This window comes from Natrix helvetica (genome assembly GCF_964273705.1).
Source record: "Natrix helvetica genome assembly, chromosome: 11".
In the NCBI taxonomy this organism is placed as follows: domain Eukaryota; kingdom Metazoa; phylum Chordata; class Lepidosauria; order Squamata; family Natricidae; genus Natrix; species Natrix helvetica.
In genome coordinates, this window is record NC_138562.1 from 4,102,107 (window position 1) to 4,118,049 (window position 15,943).

The 15,943-nt window shown below is 49.7% G+C and overlaps 1 protein-coding gene across 1 annotated transcript in view; it reads right to left on the bottom strand.

The window, feature by feature from the left end:
* The window catches only part of EFNB1 (ephrin B1), an 81,505-nt gene that overhangs the window by 39,399 nt on the left and 26,163 nt on the right, over positions 1–15,943 (bottom strand). Inside the window, exon 2 of the mRNA XM_081964028.1 lies at positions 2,385–2,662. Within this exon, the coding sequence (XP_081820154.1) occupies positions 2,385–2,662 (278 nt within the window). The remainder of the gene's footprint in view (positions 1–2,384; positions 2,663–15,943) is intronic.

The following is a 15,943-nucleotide window of genomic DNA, read 5'->3' on the forward strand; positions in this document are numbered from 1 at the left end:
GCATCCCCCACCGACAAGGCTCTTCGGCACTTGACAAAAATAACACAAACATGACGTTAGAACGAGAAGGCGGGAGGCAAAAGTGGATTCCCTGCTCCGAGGATCAATTTCCCTACCTAGATTGAACTAGTACCTGTGATTGTTTACCTGTTACATTATTCCAAAAATGATAATATTGTACCTAACCAAAAGAGGTACCACAAAGAGATATGTCAGACCTTTGTGGTTGTCCAGACATGAATTGAATAGAATAACAGAGCTGGAAGGGACCTTGGAGGTCTTCTAGTCCAACCCCCTGCTCAGGCAGGAAACTCTACACCACTTCAGACAATTGGCTATCCAACATCTTCTTCAAGACTTCACAACTTCTGGAGGCAAGTTGTTCCACTAATTAATTGTCCTCACTGTCAGGAAATGTCTCCTTAGTTCTAAGTTGCTTCTCTTCTTGATTAGTTTCCACCCATTGCTTCTTGTTCTGTCCTCAGGTGCTTTGGAGAATAGTTTGACTCCCTCTTCTTTGTGGCAACCCCTGAGATATTGGAACACTGCTATCATGTCTCCCTTAGTCCTTCTTTTCATTAAACTAGACATACCCAGTTCCTGCAACCGTTCCTCAGATGTTTTAGTCTCCAGTCCCTAATCATTTTTGTTGCTCCTCTCTGCATTCTTTCTAGAGTCTCCACATCTTTTCTACATCGTGGCAACCAAAACTGAATGCCGTATTCCAAGTGTGGCCTTACCAAGGCATTATAAAGTGGTATTAACACTTCACGTGTTATGTGTACTAAGATGAGTATTAACTCTTATCTTAATTTGCTGAAGACTGGAAGAGTTTCTCCCCTTACTCTCTTAGAAACCCAGGGAGGGTACTTCAGAACGACTCCCATTGTCCCTCTCCCTCTATGGATGGACATACAGGCAGTCCTTGACTTACAACAGTTCATTTAGTGACCATTCAAAGTTACAATGCACTGAAAAAAGGGACTTATGACCGTTTTTTCACATTTGTGAACATAGCAGCATCCCTATGAATCAAAATTCGGATGCTTGACAATGGAATCATATTTATGATGGTTGCAGTGTCCCCTGGATCATATGATCCCCTTTTGTGACCCTCTGACAAGCAAAGTCCACGGGGAAGCCAGATTCACTTAACGATGCGGTTAATAGCTTAACAACCGCAGTGATTCACAACAACTGAGGCAAGAAAAGTCATAAAATGGGGCAAAGCCCACTTAATAAATGTCTCACTTAGCAACAGAAAGTTTGGGCTCAATTGGGGTCGTACGTCAAGGACTAGCCGTACTTTTTTTACACACTCATTGTCCTGGCTGCAGCCCCTCCACTTCCACAAGATGCTCTTGATGAGGGGAGGGAGGGAGGGAGGGAGGACAATCTGGGGGAAGGGAGGGCACAGACTGCGGTGGAGCTAAAAAAGACCCACTCACTGCTCCCGAATAGGTTTGTTACCTCTGCCAGGGAGAAGCATTTCACAGGTGCCCAAAAGGAAGAACAAGTAGCATATCCCATGCCATCTCCCATGCCAGTGACTTTGCACAGCTCTGGGCTGGTCTTTCACCAAAACAGCTTGGTGTAGTCTAGCCCCTCCCAGACTAAAAGAAAATGCCCTTCCAAGGGATGTCCAAATCCGCAAGCCAAGGGAACCGCTGGATTCTCCCGAAGAAGCCCAAATGCTCCGTAGCTACAGTTAAAGCGGGACAGAGCTTGGGAGAAACTCAATGGGGGGCCATCGAAGCAACCACCAAGGGTGTGTGGAGAGGACTTCTAACCGGAAGCTCACTTTGGTTTCAATCTCTGGACCAAAATCACGAGAAACGCTCCCATCAGTCCGCCAACAGACTCTTGACTTTGTTTTCAGACTCTTTCCCGAGGCTTTAACATAGCAAATCCAGAACCCTTTTTCAGACTTGGTTCCTACCCAAGCAAACGTTACCCTTGTGCTGGGCCAGCAGCCACGCTTGGCTCGCCCGCAGGGAGCGAGCGGAGAATCCCCTTCCCCTTGCGCTTCCCGCAAAGCACCTACTTTCAATTCCGAATTTTTCAAAAGAGCCACAGGTAACAAGATGGCTCCCCAGAGCATTTAGCAAATTGCAACTGAACAACGCGGGGTCTTTCCTAATGGGAAAGAGGTTCCCTGGGTGGAAATGGGGGGGAGGGGGGGAGAGAGAGGAGGGGAAGAGAAAGACTGCGAGAGGAGGGTGAAGTTTCGTTCTCCGCGCCTGTGGGTTGGTTTCCAAACATTTCGTTACCAGTGTAGGGAACGTCTTCAGCGGAGTTTAGGGGATTGTGACCGTAAGACTCTCCACGGAAGTCTGGGGGGAAAACAGGGAGGGGGGAGGAAGACTGGGGGGGGGGTCACTCACATGTGATAAAGTAATCCTGGTGTCTTTTGAATTCCAAGCCCATATAGTTGGGGCTGAACTCCTGAAATTTGATGGTAAAACGGATTTCCAGCTCAGGCCTGTTGCAGGTCACCAGCACATTTGGGTCCATGATGGTGCTACAGAACTCTGCTTGGTCCCGTTTCACAAGGTACAGTTTGTAATATTCATACGGTTTGGATGGCTCTGCCTTTGGACAGATGATGTCCAGCTTGTCCCCAATTTCTGGGTAAATCACCAGCCCTGTGCCAGACATGAATCTGCAAAAAAGAAAGGAAAAAGGAAATCAGAACGGAATGAGCTGGGCTTCACATGGCATATGCCGCACTTGTTACATTCAGCCCATACCTGCACAAGGAGAGCATCTGAGCACATTTCAAAGTCCTACATTTCTACTCCCAAGTGCTACATTTTTATTTATTTATTTGTATCCCGCCTCTCTTAATTTTACAAATAACTCAAGGTAGTGACCATATCCAACAACCTTTCTCCTCCTCTTTCCCCCCAACAGCTGGGCTGAGAGAGAGAGAGTCGACTGGCTCTCCCCATCTCCCACTTTCTGGTCTGGTTCCTTAACCACTAGGCCAAAATGGCTGACATGGCCTTCATTTCAGTCTGTTTGGAAAAAGGAAAGAGCTCAGCCGAGAGAGTCCAGTCCCATTAAAGACTGGTTGAAGACGGATGCTGATGGTCCCTGAGTGCTGTCCATCAACAAATCTTTCATGGAGACTCCATATTTGCATCACCACCTGGTTCTTTTCCACCCAGGATTGACAGCTTAGGATGAAAATGCCATTCCTCTCTGGCAGCTTGACTTTTCCTTCTCTGACCATCTTCACTAGCTTGGAGCCTGCTCTGGGTCTCCCTTTCTTTCTTAGCACAGGGGACTCCAACCCTGGCAACTTTAAGGCTGGTGGACTTCAACTCCCAGAGTTCCTCAGCCAGCTTTGCTTGTGGACTTCAACTCCCGGCTGGCTGAGGAATTCTGGGAGTTGAAGTCCACAAGCCTTAAAGTTGCCAGGGTTGGAGACCCCTGTCTTAGCAGGCTGGTCAGGTCCGGCTTAGAGCCTTTTTAAGGCCAAGCTTCAGTCCGATCTTCTGGCATAGCAATGACCTGAGCCAGACCCTTTGGACCTGGGTGAAAGATGAAGAAAATGGCTGTGCGAGTGAAATAGATTTCACTCCCCTCCGCAGTGATCTGAGGAAATGTCTCTCTCTCTCCTGCCTCTGCTGGGAACTGACAGGAGCGATCCTTGGCTCTTCATTCTCCACATGGAGTGGCAGGGAGAGGAGGAAAATACAAAGCTCCAGGGGCTTGAGAGAGATGCGGCTGAGTGAAAAGGGACATTTTTGACTCCTTTAATCTTCAAGGACTCTAGCTCTGATATGTTATCGTTAAACTTTTATTTTGGAGAGTTCAGGAAGGTACATCATTTGAAGATGCCAACCTTGTCCAGCTAAGGGCTGGAGAAGAGTTAAATAGGTTGACAGGGGAAATCATTTTAAGAAGAGAGCGGAGAAGGCTGTTGGCTCGTGGTAGGGCTTAAATGGGGGGGAGAGAAACACAGCTCCCCCTTACGCTGCAGACTGTTTAAAAGGGTGATGGGACCATCCTTGAAAGAGACCGGCAAACCGACAAAAGGCAGCACAGAAGTCAGGGGGAGTCATTCACACAAGGCTACCAGAGGATTGCAGGTCTGAGCAGTGTATGCCAATGCGACTGGAGTGGGCAAAGAAGGGGGAGGGCGCATGTGTGGAGGTAAAGGGCGCATAATCGGCCACTGACGAGGTGAAGGCTGCACAGTCGCTGCTGTGCAGGACCGACACCAAAGGGATGCTCTATGAAACGCCTGTCAGGTTTCCAAAAGAGGCCCTAATTAATTCATGAGCCCCGAGCCAAGTTTCAAGAGAAATCCAGTCATTTATTAGGAACACCATTTCGGCAATGCCCTATTGCAGTCAGATCTGACTTCATTTAAATTATTTCTCTAGTGGTGGTGCCTGGGCATCTTGGTGCCTGCTCTGGACAAGCCTCTCCCTCCTCTTGCTCGTGATTAGAAATCACAAGGGGTCAGTTCAGGGCTGCTCTCCCCAAGACAGAGAAGGGAGTCAGCTGTTTCTCTTCCCTCGGGAGTTATTCCACACCAGCTGCCATCCTTCTTGCTGCACGGAGGCTGAACTGCTTGTCCTTTCTCAAAACTGTGGGAACTGACCTTCTGAGCCTCCTTCTGGCCCCACATCTTGGGTGTCCACGGGGACACCATAGTACCCCGACGGACCTGGCAAGGGCCTCTTGAACACTGCTGGTGGCCTGTTGAGCCCAAAGCTGGAGGTCTAAAGCAACCCCTGCAAGGTCTCCTCCGTTCCAGCCGACGGAGGCTCGCTCCACGGTTTGCACACTTGAGCTTCCAATCCAGCCAGAGCGAGCAAGTCGGTGCTTCCCCCACCCCCACAGGGCTTTTCTGCTGCAAAGTCTCCCAGTTAAATTGCACCATGGTGCCTGCCAAGAGCAGCCCATTTCCCTGCCAAAATGCTGTGCCCCTTTCCCATTTTTTTCAGTTCAAGTACATTTCTCTCTCTCTCTCTTTCTTTTTTTCCTTTCTTTGTCTGTTTATGTTTCTCAACCTAGAATATTTACAAGAATAGAACTGGTGAACGCAGCATTTATTTTGCACCGGAACACGAACATTTAATTTGAAAACTCCATTTCATTCTAATTTTCCCCTGAGAAAGTTTATGATTTCTTTCTAAAGCTATAGATCAGGGGTCCCCAAACGTGGCAACTTTAAGACTTATGGACTTCAACTCCCAGAATTCTCCAGAGTTGAAGTCCACAAGTCTTAAAGTTGCCAAGTTTGAAGGCCTCTGCTATAGATGAACAAACGTAGACTAAGAATCAGGATCTTGAAATACTAGTGAGGTCTGTTAATGGCCTCTGAAGAGAGAAACAGCTTGACGGGTAAAACACAAACTGCTACACACCCGATACCCCACCAACCTGCCTCCTAGACCCTCACAACTCTCACTTGATTGCTTTGTCATGAAAACAGGGGGCTGAGTAGAACTCTACTCCTGAGTAAAGCAGGAGCAAAGAAAGCCTTGGGTGGGGCTCCAAGAGCTTCAGCTGATACAACAGGAGGCTGCTAACTCATAACACATTTGGATGGCCCAACATCTGTGGTGCCAAATCCGCATTGGGTACCAACTGCTCCTGGCCCTTACCAGGCCCAGAGCATCCATGGCTGCTAACTGGGAAGGCCGTTCTTCACCTTTCGGAAGGGCTGGAGAGCTCCTCTTGGCCCCCACTCTCCAGAGTGACCCCAATCTGTGAACTTTGACTCCCAGAATACCTGAGCCAGCCATGCTCTAGAGGAGGGGTCTCCAACCTTGGCAACTTTAAGCCTGGAAGACTTCAACTCCCAGAATTCCCCAGCCAGCAAAGCTGGAGTCCCCAACTTGTGAGCCATGGCCCACTACCGCCCCACAGGGTAATCGCCACCGGGCCTCGTAATCGGCTGGCCAGTGTGCGCACCTCTATGCGTGCGCACAGCCCCCCTCACAGGAGCATAATTGCAGGCGCCACTCACGTGTCGTCACAGGGCTTTCAGCTCTCCTTGCACAAGCCTTGTTGTCGGAGCTCGCAGACCCAGTTGCGCAAGTGTCATTGCGGGCGCTTGCGGCCACACTTGCACGAACATCGCAGGCACCCATGCATGCACATGCACATATGCCCTTGCCCCTCCCACAAAATCATCCCCTCCCCCTGCTCCAAGCCACCAACCCAGAAGGGCTGGGGAACTCTGCTCCAGAGAGGCTAAGAAAAGAGCCAGGAGAAGGGGGTCTATTTAGAAGGCCCAGTTTTAAACAGGGCTGTTGTGTGTCTGTAGTGCCCACGCACCTTTGTGTCAGTCTCGATTCCTGACAACTGCCTGGACCAGGGCGGCATTTTTCAGAAGGGGCTTCCCCTGCCTCCTCCTTTTGAGAGAAGGGACTGGCCCAAGGTCATCTTGCTGGCTTCGTGCCTAAGGAGGGATTTGATCGATTGATGGTTGATTGCAGGGGGTACCACCAATCAGGCCCCAGTGTTTCATTCATTTTAATACTTCAAGATAAAATATGGCTGTACCTAGGCGTGCTTGGAAGTGTTTGGAAGAAAACGGCAACCAATTTGAGCGTTTCATGTCATTCGTATCCTACGTTCTCTACGGGGCCTGACTTTTGGTGCACCCTGAATGTATGGATGCATGGAAGATGGAAGCGGGGGAAGATGGGAAGTCAGGGGAGAACACTGAAATGCATAAGCAGGTAAATGAGACAGGTGTGCATTCGTGTGTGGGACAGAAAGAGAGAGAGAGAGTTAATTACATCTTCCTGGGTGTGGAGCTCCAGTATTCTGCATAGTTTTACTTGCCACTCCCCAAGATTAGTGTAACTGGCATAAATCATGCACAAGAGTGAAAAAAGAGCAGCAGCAGAATAAACTCCGCAGATCCAGGTAAATTCTGAAAGCTCCCAATTAGTCAGAATTAACCTTTCTTAATAGAGCAGACCCTAGAATTTGAGGGCATTGCGCCATAACAGTGCTGCCCAGAATCGCTTCTACTTTCTCTTGCTCTGCCACAGAAATGGGCCACCTGGGTGAATCTCAGCTGGCACTTCATCAAACGTGGATAGTAGGAATGCTGGCTGGTCAGGGTTAGGTTAGGCCAGGGGTCCCCAAACTTGGCAACTTTAAGACTTGTGGACTTCAACTCCCAGAATTCTCCAGCCAGCATAATTTACTCTCTTGTAATCCCTTCCTCTGCAATCTCTCCACTGAGATCAGAGGTCTTCAAACTTGGCAAGTTTAAGACTTGTGGACTTTCACTTCTGGGAGTTGAAGTCCACAAGTCTTAAACTTGCCAAGTTGGAAGACCTCTGGTCCCATGCGCTGGATTCCTCTTTCCACCTTCAGTGGGCACAATCCACTGAGAACCAGAGCAACCCCCATTCACTGTCCTCCCCATGGCTTCCCTGCTCCCCCTGAGGACCCACCCGTTGCCAGTCCACCCTTCGGGGGAGCACAACTCCACTGGCGGAGACGCTGGCTCACCTGCACCCCGAGACGACCTCTCTTCTTTGGGCAGAGCCTGAGCCTATGGCTCCCCTCCTCTCCAGGCCCAACTCCCAAGGACGACCACAGGGGAAGAGACCCCTGCAGCTTTCCCCCCACCAGCAGTAGCCACTCAGTTGCTTCAACAGCGAGATCGCGGCATGGGATAAGCGAGCCATAAGTGAGCCCTGGTGGCGCAGAGGTCAGAATGCAGCATTGCAGGCAAATTCTGCCCACAGCCAGGAGTTCGATCTGGACAGGGCTTGAGTTAGACTTCCATCCTCCCCAGGTCGGGAAAATGAGGACCCAGATTGTTGGGAGCAAAGATACAAAGGATGCTTCTGTATTGTAAACGATCCAGAAAGTGCCATTACACCCTACGGAGCAGTCTACAAGCATAAATGCCGTCTTGCTAAATGAAATAAATGCTGCCTCCCTGCCCTGGGATGGACAACAGCCCAGGAAACGTCTCAACAAGGGGGAGGCCCATTTCTCTATCCAGCCAGATTGCAGTAATGGACACAGGTCGCCTGTCCTCTCAGGTACAGCCACATCATGGACGAAGGGAAACTAGTTCTTACCCCAATAGATAAACAGCAGAGTCATTAAGTGAGGTCCCACAAGGCTGGGACTAGTGACTTCCTGCCAGGTCCCCACCCCCACCCCCAAACTCTGATCAGAAGCCGGGTGTGGCAATCACATGACCGTGGCGTGTCACGACCCCTGTAAATGTTGAGCCAATTGGCAAGTGCCCAAATCGGGATCACATAACCGGAACTGTTATGGGCACGAGTTCGAGAAGAGATCATAACTTAGAAGAGTGGCTGAATGAGCCATCACTAAGCAAGGACTATTTGTACTAGATAGATATGGTATTTATGTTTACTATTGTTCACTGTTTTTCTAATCTCTATGAAAAGTTGCTTACATTGAAAGGGAATAGGATGACGCGTATGTACACAAGAGGGGTGTGGTGTGTGTGTGTGTGCCTTTGTCCCTCTCTCTAGGACGCTGGCTTGGTCTGGCCTGAAAGCCGCAAAGCAGCTGCCCTGGAAGAGCCATGCCAGGAGAGCCTGGTGCCAGCCTCCCTCCCCTCGGGCTCTCCAGAGAAGCGGGGAGGGAGTGTCTTGCGCTGCCTTTTGAAAGAGTCCCCATAAGAATCCCCAAAGACAAAAGATGGAAGGCAAACTCTGGGCAGCCTCCGTAGACAAGAAGTTAGAGGATGCCGTCATTCCCTCTCGTTGCGCAAGACTTTAGGATGCTTTACACTGCTGTATTAAAATGGACAAGCAGGAAAAATTAGAGCAGGCGTCCACAAACTTGGCAACTTTAAGACTTGTGGACTTCAACTCCCAGAATTCTCCAGCCAGCATAGCTCCACCAGAGCTCCAGCATAGCTGGCTGGAGAATTCTGGGAGTTGAAGTCCACCAGTCTTAAAGTTACCAAGTTGGAAGACCACTGAATTAGAGGATGAACTGCAAACCCTCCAGATTTTCTTCAGCCGAGCCTCGCTTCCAATTCACGGCCATCTCTAGGCAGTTTCTTGGCAGCGGGAGGAAATATTCACCACCCCCTCGCCACGCCTGGCCCTGGAGGGCTCTCCTACGCTCTCTTCTCCCCCCCCTCTCCCCCAGCCTTGGATCTGCCCGCCGGTACCTGGCCAAGCCCAGCCAGACAAGATCAGCTGGGTGAGGCAATCGACGGAAGCCAACTTACAAATTAATTCTGACATCACTGTGTCAAAGGCTGAACTTGGAACAACCGTCCAGCTCTCTGACCCACTCGGGGAAGCCCAGAAGAAGTGGGAAATCTCGGCTCACTCCCATTCATGTGTGGGAAAGGGAGGTCTCTACCACCCTCTGCTTCCTGGATACCCTGGGGAGATGCAGCTCTCTCTCTCCCCAAGTTGCTAGCCTAGAATAGAATAACAGAGTTGGGAGGGACCTTGAAGGTCTTCTAGTCCAACCCCCTGCTCAGGCAGGAAACCCTACACCACTTCAAGACAAATGGCTACCCAACATCTTCTTCAAAACTTCCAGTGTTGAAGCATTCACAGCTTCTAGAGGCAAGTAGTTCCACTGATTGATTGTTTTCACTGTCAGGAAATTTCTCCTTAGTTCTGCTTCTCTCCTTGATTAGTTTCCACCCATTGCTTCTTGTCCTGCCTTCTGGTGCTTTGGAGAATAAGTTGACTCTCTCTTCTTTGGGGCAGCCCCTCAAATATTAGAACACAGCTATGATGTCACTCCTAGTCCTTCTTTTCATTAAACTAGACCATTGATGGCTAACCTTTCTGTTGTCACATGCTGAAAGCGCACATGTGCGCACCGATAAGGCAATGCGTTTGCAACCCCCAATGCCTGCCCCACCCGACACATGTGCATGACCCATGTGCGCCCCAGACACATGCGTACAACCCCCACCCCTGCACATCCGTGCAAGTCTCCCACACGTGTTCCCTGCGCATGCACGGCGGACACCTGAAGACCAGCTGGCTGGCTGGAGGCACGCATGCATGTGCGGTGGAGCTGAGCTGGGGCGACGGCTCATGTGCCCGCAGAAAGGGCTCTGTGTGCCACCTGCGGCATGCGTGCCATAGGTTTGCCATCACAGAACTAGACATACTTGTATCACGACTTCTGTATCGCATCTCTCGCTATCTAAAACTTTAAATTGAAGTCAAGGGGAAATAAACAGGAAACCTGTCTCTAGCTCAGTAATGGCGAATCTTTTCGGCACCGAGTGCCCAAACTGGAAAGCGTGTGCATGTGTGCGCGTTGGAGCACTGGAAACCTGAAGACTTGCTGGCTGGCACACGGGTGCCTGTTTTTCTGTCATTTTGGTGGCTGTTTTGGGGTCATTTCCAGGCTGGTTTACAGCCCAAAAACAGCCTGAAAATGCCCCTGAAAATGGCTTGGGGTAGGGTTTATTTTTGGCCTTTTGGGCCATTTTTCTGGCCGTTTTCAAGCCGTTTTCTGGTGCTCCGGCACCCACAAAGACTAGCTAGAAACAATGTGTGCCAGAAATCAGAAGAGCAGCTGGTGACGGCATGCGTGCCCAGAGAGAGAGAGCTCTGCGTGCCAGAGGTTCGCCATCACAGCTCTAGCATGACCATGTTGTCTGGTCAGTGTCAGGCCTGCAGTCAGATTCCTTTTGGAATCTTTGGCCTGCCACACTCCCTCTCTTTCTTTATGGGGTAATTGGGGGGGGGGGATAGTAAGGAGTAGAATGTGTTGTTGTCAAAATAAAACATTCCTTTCTAGAAGCCCAAGGTCATCCTTTGTCTCTGCACCTGACCGGAAGTGGATGGGTGGAAGCTGCCAGCGTGGCAGTGGGAGATTGGACCATGGGATGGACTTGTGGGTGTGGGGGCAAGATCTTGAACTTTCAACTGGGTGGAAAACTCAGGAAGCTTTCAGATTCGGGTTTTCCACAGATGTGCCAACATGTCTGTCTTATTAAATTGGAAGTTTGAGGAAAGTTCTGCCTTGGACTCTGATTTAATTTTGGATGATATTTGGAACACTGACAGTCAGGAGAAAGCCCCCCAACGAAAAAGATCTCACTGCACCCACCAGGGAGCAATGAAATCATCAGTCAGTCTTCCAAGGAAGCCCGGAGTAGCAGCCCTTCCCTTTGGCCTCTGTGGATGGAGGTACCTTTGGCATACCGGTTCTCTAGGCTGTGATTTCCTCCTGTCCTTCTTCTGACCAAGTCCTACACAGGTAGTCCTTGACTTACGACAGTTCATTTAGTGACTGCTGGAAGTTACAACGGCACTGAAAAAAGTGACTTAGGACCATTTCTCAGTGTTACAACCTTTGGCGCATCTCCGTGATCCTGTGATCAAAATTCAGACGCTTGGCAACTGACTCATACTTATGACCTTCACAAAGTCCCGGTGTCATAGGATCACCTTTTGCAACCTTCTGACAAGCAAAAGTCAATGGGGAAACCAAATTCTCTTAACCACCATGATACTAACTTAATAACTTCAGTGACTCATTTAACACAAGGGTGTCCAGCTGGCTGGGGAATTCTGGGAGTTGAAGTCCACAAGTCTTAAAGTTCCCAAGTTTGGACACCCCTGCCTTAACAATTGTGGCCAAACATGGGGGTGGGGGGCAACTCACTTAACAAATGTTTCACAGAACAACAGAAACGTTGGGCTCACTTGTGGTCGTAAGTCAAGGACTACCTGTGTACGAATAAAATGTACATTCTTTCCAGCTGCGTTTTCTCCTTTCCCCTCTTTTGAGTGGGCTTGTCAATCTCCAACTCTCTTTTGTTTCGGTAATTGCCTTGTTTGCTCTCCTGTTGTTGTTTTTTTACTGATTATGTGAGAGGTAATTTGCACAAAGCCCAGTTGCCGAGACAAAAGAGCAGCGTAACTTTGCTATTCCATCACTCCCTAAGCCTCTTCACTGCAAGTGTTGTACCAATTCACCGAACGAAGCCTGGAAACACGACAACGGTGCCTTGGTGTCTTCTACTATTTCACTTGGGGCAGGACTGTAGCCAGCCCAAACGTATCACAGCATCAGTCAAAAGTGTGGGTGGGTGGGGGTCTATTTGGTTGTAACCCCCATCTGGTGACACAGATGTAGGCTGAAGAACAAGTCAGCTATTTCACCACACTGGTTTTATTATAATATTTAAGAAAAAACACACACACAACAATTTTCTCTCTTGCATGAAAGAACACGCAAGTTGGCGGAGGCTGTTTTCATGGGAGAAGGTCCCACCCAATGTGCAAACAGGCCTCCCTCAATTTCTGTTGAAGAAGTGGCCATTAACCTGGAGATGCAATTCTCCCCAAGGAACCACTTGTGAATTCACTCACACATGCATGCAACCAAGACCGCTCTGAACTCTCCAGAGATTACACATAGGTTTAGCAGGAACCAGATGTACCGATTGGGTGATTATGAACTATGAAGTCATTTTGACTCCTAGGAACCATACAGATTATATGTGTGATTGTTTGTTTGTTTGCTTTTTTCAAGTCATCATTTACTCCCGGCAACAGCATCACAATTGCATGCAGTTTCTTGCCAAGATTTCAAAACATGTTTTCCATCCTCTGTTTCCTAGGGCTGGGAGTGACTGAGTGAATGACATATGAATAAAAAAGGAAAATAAGGCCATGCATGAATGGAAGGATATGACCTATGCAACGAAGTATCTTTGCACAGAAAGGCACAACTAGAAGCCCGAAAACCAAGTAGGGAATACCTTTACCTGTGGAGGAATGCAACAACAGGTAGGTCTGGTTTAATGAAAAGAAGGACTAAGGGATGACGTGATAGCAGTCTTCCAATATTTGAGGGGCTACTCCAAAGAGGGGGGGGGGGCAAATTATTTTCCAAAGCATCAGAAGGCAAGACAAGAAACAATAGATGAAAACTAATCAAGGAGAGAAGCAACTCAGAATAAGGAGAAATTTCCTGATAGTGAGAACAATTAACCAGTGGAACAGCTTGCCTCCAGAAGTTGTAGGTTCATCACTGGAGGTTTTTAAGAAAAGGTTGGATAGCCATTTGTCTGAAATGCTATAGGGTTTCCTGCTTGAGCAGCGGGTTGAACTAGAAGATCTCCAAGGTCCCTTCCAATCTGTTATTCTGTTAACAGATCCTTTATTTAGGGGGAAAAACATCTCCAAGAGTCCACACAATACAAAAGATTCATCTACCACAAAGCAAAGGAAGAGTCAACTTTAGGATGCCATGGATTTACAACACCTCTTGTAAATCTACCCATGTAAGTCCCGCCTCTCTCTACAGCCAAAGAAGAATGGCGTAATTCAGACCATCCAGAACTGGGAGCATTTCAATAAATAACGGAGAAGCTGAAGTTGCAATACCCTCCCAAATCTGCCACCTAAGAGGGCATTCTAAGCACACCCTCTCTGGCAGCGCCGGGTCAAAGTGGAAGCTTCAACTGCCAGGAAAAGCAACAATAGGGGGCAACCCCTGCTTTGTGTCTTTGTGCTGATGTGGGAAAATCAAATCAAGTATATATACGAGTTTGCATGCAGGTTAAGAGTTTCAGTAGGAAATCCCACCGTGTAAATATTTGGAGGAAACCCCAGTCTGGAGATCAGCTAGAACCGGGATGGCGAAACTGTGGCACGTGTGCCCAAAGTGGCGGGCGGAGACAAGTGGCCAGGGCAGGGCTGAGTGCCCAGGAGAGGACAACCGATATGCCCGTCCTATGGACAGACCAACCGGAACGGCTCGAGAACCACACGGAATCCTTGAATTCAAAAAAGGCAGGGAGACTCGCAGGGGCAGCAGAGACTCGGAGGCGCCTCCTTGCCCACGGAGCGGCTTCCTCGGCCTGGAAAGTCTGTGGCGCTTGTGCTGCTGTTAAGGATGAGGCTGAGTCGATACCGGAACCTCGCTTGGCCACACGTGGCAGCTCCTCTCTTCCGACCCCCTCTTTGCTCTTCCCAAATGGCTGCCACTACTGCCACCCCCTCACCCTCCCGAGAGATAAAACCCACTTGGGACAAGGCCCCCTCTACGCTCAGATCCAAGGCCCCATTGAGACAACAAGGATTCAGTTGCCGCCTCCTCCTCCCCCCCCCCCGTCCACTCCTTGTGCCCCTCAGGCTCTTTCTCAGAAAGCAAGAGGTCTGCTCAGGCCCCCAGAGACAAAGGACCGGCACAGATTTACACAAGGCGCTAATGCAGCATCCAAGGTTGCCTTGGTAACCACAGACGTTGGGAATCTGGGCTTAACTCCGCAGCCCTGCCTCTCCCGATTCCACCACCCCCCTCCCAAGAAATGGCCGACCCTCCCCTCCTCCCTTCAAGCAACAGGGCAGCTGCCTTCGCTACTGCACCCCGCTTTGTACCCCCAAGTCAGCTGGGTGAAAAGGGGGGAAAGAAAGGGAGCCAAGGAGGGTCGGCACTTTCACCAAACACTGTTCGTGGCTTTCCACATTACTTCAGAGCAGAAAGTTGCCGCAGACAGTCCCCCTGCCCTCCCCCCCCCAAGCCAGACCGAACAGATCGCTGGTGCTGTGGACGGGGACCCCACAGACATAAGGTCCATGTCTGCATGCATAATGTTTGCTGCAGAAGACCTTTTGCACGCTGATGTTCTGAGTTACGTGGAAATGCTGCCAAAGCAACAGGATTGGCCTCGCCAAGAGAAGCTGTGCCTTTGCTCCTTCTCCAAGGGGCAGGATGGCACAAGAGGAGCTCAGCGGATACCACCGTCCTCCACACAGCCAGCCTCACCTGAGCACGACAGCTGTCCTCTTGCAGACGGCCAGGATGGCTTCGCCCAAGAAAGCCCCAAGAGGGCAGGGTGGTTGGGCCATCCACGGCCGGGGAGCCACCTCATCATAGGCGGCCATGCTTAGTACAGCAGGAACTTAGGACGCCCTCATCCAGCCCTACAGGCAGCATTCCACTCCTTTCCACTGAAACTGGTTGAATACTGAGAGTTAGGGGCGTGTGTGTGTGTGTGTGTGTGTGTGTGCGTGTGCGTGTGTGTGTGTGTGTGTGTTTGTGTGTGTGGACAGCATTCTGCTTTTTCCTGTAGGATGCAAGGAAAAAAGGAGCCGGATTCTGAAGGAGCCAACCCACCCTTCACAGATGAACAAAAGCCAGAGCCTCACTGGAGGTCTCGCCCCTGCGGCTGCCCCCCCCCCCCCTTTAAGGCACTGCTCTCACCAGCAGAAGTGGAAGGGAGAGGATGAGATCCCCCCCCTCCCGGGTGTAGCTCAGGTAGCTTGGTTTTTCAGGTAGGCAACACCAGCTTCCATTTTTTTTAACAAAGATAAAATCCCGGAGGCTCCTAGCCAATGGAAAGAAAGGAAAGAGAGGAATTCCAGCCGCTCCGGAAGGACAACTCAGAAATCCCTCAATATCCCTGATGGCAATGACTACTACTATGTCTACTACTACTACGATGACAACCACAACAACACCGTTTGTGTCAGAAGCACACCCTTACCAAGGCGTTTCTGGGTTGGAAGGATCAACCAGTGACATTACCGTTGCTCAGGGAATGCCAGAGGGCTCCTTTCATGTCCCCAGTATTTTCCCACCCAAGTGGTACCTATTTATCTACTTGTATTTGCATGCTTTCCGCTCTGGGACAAACTGACGGGAGCTCTCGGGTTTTGAACTGCTGAGTCGTCAGCCTCTCCATGATCTTCTGACTCAGCATCCTAGCCACATGAATCACCGCAGCCCCCATGTCCCTGTCTGTGAGAGCAAAGCAAAAGCTAAGTTGAAACTAAACGCTATTTCTGAACACATCGTCAGCTGTCTGGTGCTTGTGATTGTGGGCCAGAGAGACTTGCTGGCCAAAAAAAAAAAAGTCAAGGAAACAATTGGAAAAAATCAAGGGAATAATCAGACAACTAATGGGAGAAGATAGCAAGAAGATGAAGGACAGCCGGGAAAAAGTGGAACTATGGAATTCCTTTTT